The sequence below is a fragment of the Capsicum annuum genome, chromosome 3 (assembly GCF_002878395.1).
Source record: "Capsicum annuum cultivar UCD-10X-F1 chromosome 3, UCD10Xv1.1, whole genome shotgun sequence".
Taxonomy (NCBI): Eukaryota; Viridiplantae; Streptophyta; class Magnoliopsida; order Solanales; family Solanaceae; genus Capsicum; species Capsicum annuum.
Genome location: NC_061113.1, coordinates 252,506,036 through 252,509,562, shown reverse-complemented (window position 1 = coordinate 252,509,562; position 3,527 = coordinate 252,506,036). Strand labels below are relative to the sequence as shown.

Sequence of the window (3,527 nt, the reverse complement as noted above, 5' to 3'; positions counted from 1 at the left end):
AGACTTTAATGTCTGAATTTATCTTCTGTCTTCCAACCTTTATGGCTCAGTGGGACCACTTTTAGCCTATATTGTTCTGGCTTTCCAAAAATATAGTCAGGTGGGTGTCGGATCCTCCAATGTAGTGCATGTTGGGGAAACATTTTTAAAGAATCTGAACAATATAGCTTTCAGCATAACCGTGTCAGTTCTAGAGAGGATGAAATTGAACAATTCGTTCCTGTAGTTCATGCAGGATTATTGAAATTTGGATGTAAGAAAGAAGATCATATGAAAAATTTGTCTGCTGTGAGCTTTATACAGTTGGTTTCAAGTTCCAAGAGAAGTGAAAAATTGTAGTAGGTTGCCTACCAACGCAAGTTCGTGTATTGAATTCAGCACATTTAGAACCAAATGGCGTGATCCAACTATGATTGAGGGGGGTAGTACATTGAATGATACAGCTACACAAAAATATAATAATCTTGTTTAATTTTGTAGTGTTAAACTAGACAAATGATTTGGGACAAGACGAGGAATAGTGTCAGTATTATACATATTGACTCGTACACAGATTAAAAGGAATGCATATACAATTAAGTTACAATAAAAAGTTGAACTTGAAAACTATGGATTTGTGTGTGTTTGTGTGTTGTGTGTGCAATTGAAGGCTCAATGCAAGAAAAAAAAAGAAAGGATATAGTACTACTGTTATTCAACTTTCACCTCCTCCAATGATGATTAAGTGACTTTGCCGAACCTTGAAAGAAGTCCAGGAGATGCTTCTCCATGTCCTCTTCTGTGTATTTGATGTGCTTGTCACTGAGAGATTGCTTCACCTGTCCAACAAATGTTCGGTAGGCATGAACAACTTTCAACGCGGTTGAAATTCTCAAATCCTCTCGAAGCTCAATGTCTGGAATACTCCATCCTGTCTGGTTCTTATACACATCCTCAAAAGCAATACTGAAATTTCTGCACCTCTCCTTCAGAACTGCTTTCCCTGATTTCTCATAACCGGTTATCAAAGATAGGATTGGAATCCATGTTATCCTCTCGTAGCTTTTCTCGTGCTGCACGTATTTTACAATATGCCTTTTTATCCACTCATCACCAAAACAGGTTCTAACTTTGGAGTTCTTGATTTTCTGGACCATGTAATGGATGTTGTTCATCAAAAAGATGTGCTTCAAAGAATCATCTTTATATAAACTGGATCTATGTTCAAGGTTGGATTCAAGCGTGGATGCTACTGACTGCAAGTGAAGAGCCAATTGACATGGGAATTCGGAAGAAATATCCAGCCTGACCACTGCATCGACATCTCCACCCGAATTCTCTACCACTCTGTCCTCTAGGAGGAACCTCAGGATATCAGAATATTCCGACAGAAGCATGAAATAATTGATAACGTACTTGGTTAGCGGGTGAACACCTCCTCCTTGGAAGGGAGTTGTTGAAGTGTTTGAAGCAATGCGATTTCCCAACCCCAGAAAGATTGCTTTTGCAGAATCTCCTAGATTTTTGAAGAGTTTATGGTACTCCACTTGAATGAAGTTGCCATGGTCTTCACTAAACAAAGCATCCACATCTTGACAAAGACCTCTTAGAAGCTCATACATGTCAAGTAAACAAAAAAGACGTTCTGGTTGAAGGGGGCCAATAGCTACAGCTTGGCCAAAATTCAGAAGACACAACATGGCATCCTTTGAACACTCAATGAAACAGGTTGAACTTACAGATCCAAACTCACCAAGGAGCTGATCAAAGAGGTTTTTCTGGCTAGGGAGATAGAATGCAATGACATTCTTCGTTGCCTGGCGCCACTTCTTAATTCTACAATTCAAGAAAGTCCAGTCCATTCTCAGCACATCTTCTATGCTGATTTGCTGCATACAGAAAAGCCTCAAGTATTCATACAGTGCATCTTTCCAGAATCTGATAAAAACCTGGCAAAATTCCTGAATGTAATGTGAAGCAAACATCAGATCTGCAATAGACTTGATATGAGGAACAACCCCTGGATGGACCAAATCCATTATACTTACTTCTGAGTCAGCTCTACTACTGTCTAGGCAAGATATTCCCTCAACTGAGTCTTCGTCAATTGAGACCATCGACTCCTCATCAACAACGATCTCTTCACAAGAGTGGAACGACACACATGCATGCCCAAAACACTGCTTATTCTGTGCAAGAATGTAGATAACTTCTTCCTGCAGCCTTACCATAGCCATTTGCAACACACTGTGAGCTTGGCTAGCAAGTCTGTTTTGTTTCCCGTTCTTGTTTGGCATCATACTTTCTAAGCTCTCTATTATAGTCCGGATTTCTTCTACATTTTGCAGATACTCAAAAAGTTCAGAAGGACCAGCATCCCATACCTTCAAACAATTCGATTGCAAGGTCATGATCTTTGCCTGAGCTGACTTAAACCGGCCTTCAATCTCTCTGAGACTTGTGGTCTCATCCTCTTTTGCTTTGGCCATAGCAGCCAAGTGACTGTCAAGATCGGCTAGAGTTCTTCTTGCTTCATTGCTCAAGCTCGTCCTGGCTTGTAATTGCAACGCCTTCACAAGGTGATGAGCTGCAGCAATTACATGTTGTTCTGCCGATTTATCATCATCCATTTTCAGGCGAAAGGTAGAAACAGATTGATCTAAAGTAAAAGTCCTAAACTTTGGATGGTCCTTCCTGAATCTTGAAACCAACCTCCAGCTCTATTTTTCGAAAAATAGGTAATCAAGAAGGACAAAAGGCTGCTCTCCACCCCCTCAAGTCCTCAATGGAATTCAGAACACAGACTAGTGACCAGAAAATACCCCCATAGATAACCTCAAGTCCTCAAAAGGTCAAAAATTCTCTAAAGAAATAGGATATGTTCAACAAAGGACACCAAATTCAATGTTTTCACAATATTGGGACCTACATCTCTTAAGCCCAAAGAAACCAAGACAAACATCCACAAATCACATGATTGCAACAAGAAATGGTACATGGCATAAGATATTCATCAGCAGCCAAATACAGTTAAAATGAATGTTAGAACCATAACATAACAGCCAAGATTATGCTTGTTTCTTGAAGCTCTTTAGAACATAATAATAAACATTGTAAAGTAAGTGAAGATGAGATGAGAAAGTATTAAACAATAGTTTCTGAATAGAAAGATTGTACCTTTACGCGTTTTATTGGGAGATAATGGTTTCAACAAAATAAGGACAAAAGCTTACCTAGTTGGGTAGTACTACTAAGGATTGAGATTTGTTGCTGATTTTCCAACTAGTACATTACTGAAAAAACAACTACTTTTGCGGTCAAAAATGAAAAGAAAGAAACTTCCTGAGGTTTAATTGACCAAGACTAAAAAAGAAATTATTCGAAATGCGGAAGTTATTAATCTGTAAATCATGAAGACGATTGACAAATTAAAAAACAAAGAAAAAATATAACACTAAAAATATATTATTGATATGATCTAATCTTTTATAACGGATTATTTGTGTTTCACTAAAGGTTCATTTGACTATTGACTTTGGTGGAGTATA

At 38.3% G+C, this 3,527-nt stretch overlaps 1 protein-coding gene across 2 annotated transcripts; it reads right to left on the bottom strand.

Moving 5' to 3' along the window:
• Positions 1-499: 499 nt before the first annotated feature.
• Positions 500-3,293, bottom strand: LOC107862314 (exocyst complex component EXO70E2). Of its 2 annotated transcripts, XM_016707845.2 has the most exons (2): positions 2,028-3,293; positions 500-1,940 (listed from the first exon to the last, which is right to left on the bottom strand). In XM_016707845.2, exons 1-2 carry the CDS (start codon positions 2,607-2,609, stop codon positions 702-704), a joined length of 1,821 nt encoding a protein of 606 aa, XP_016563331.1. In that variant the 5' UTR covers positions 2,610-3,293; the 3' UTR covers positions 500-701. The 2 variants fall into 2 exon arrangements, with proteins under 2 accessions (XP_016563331.1, XP_016563330.1); XM_016707844.2 differs by having other exon boundaries at positions 500-3,293.
• Positions 3,294-3,527: the final 234 nt, after the last annotated feature.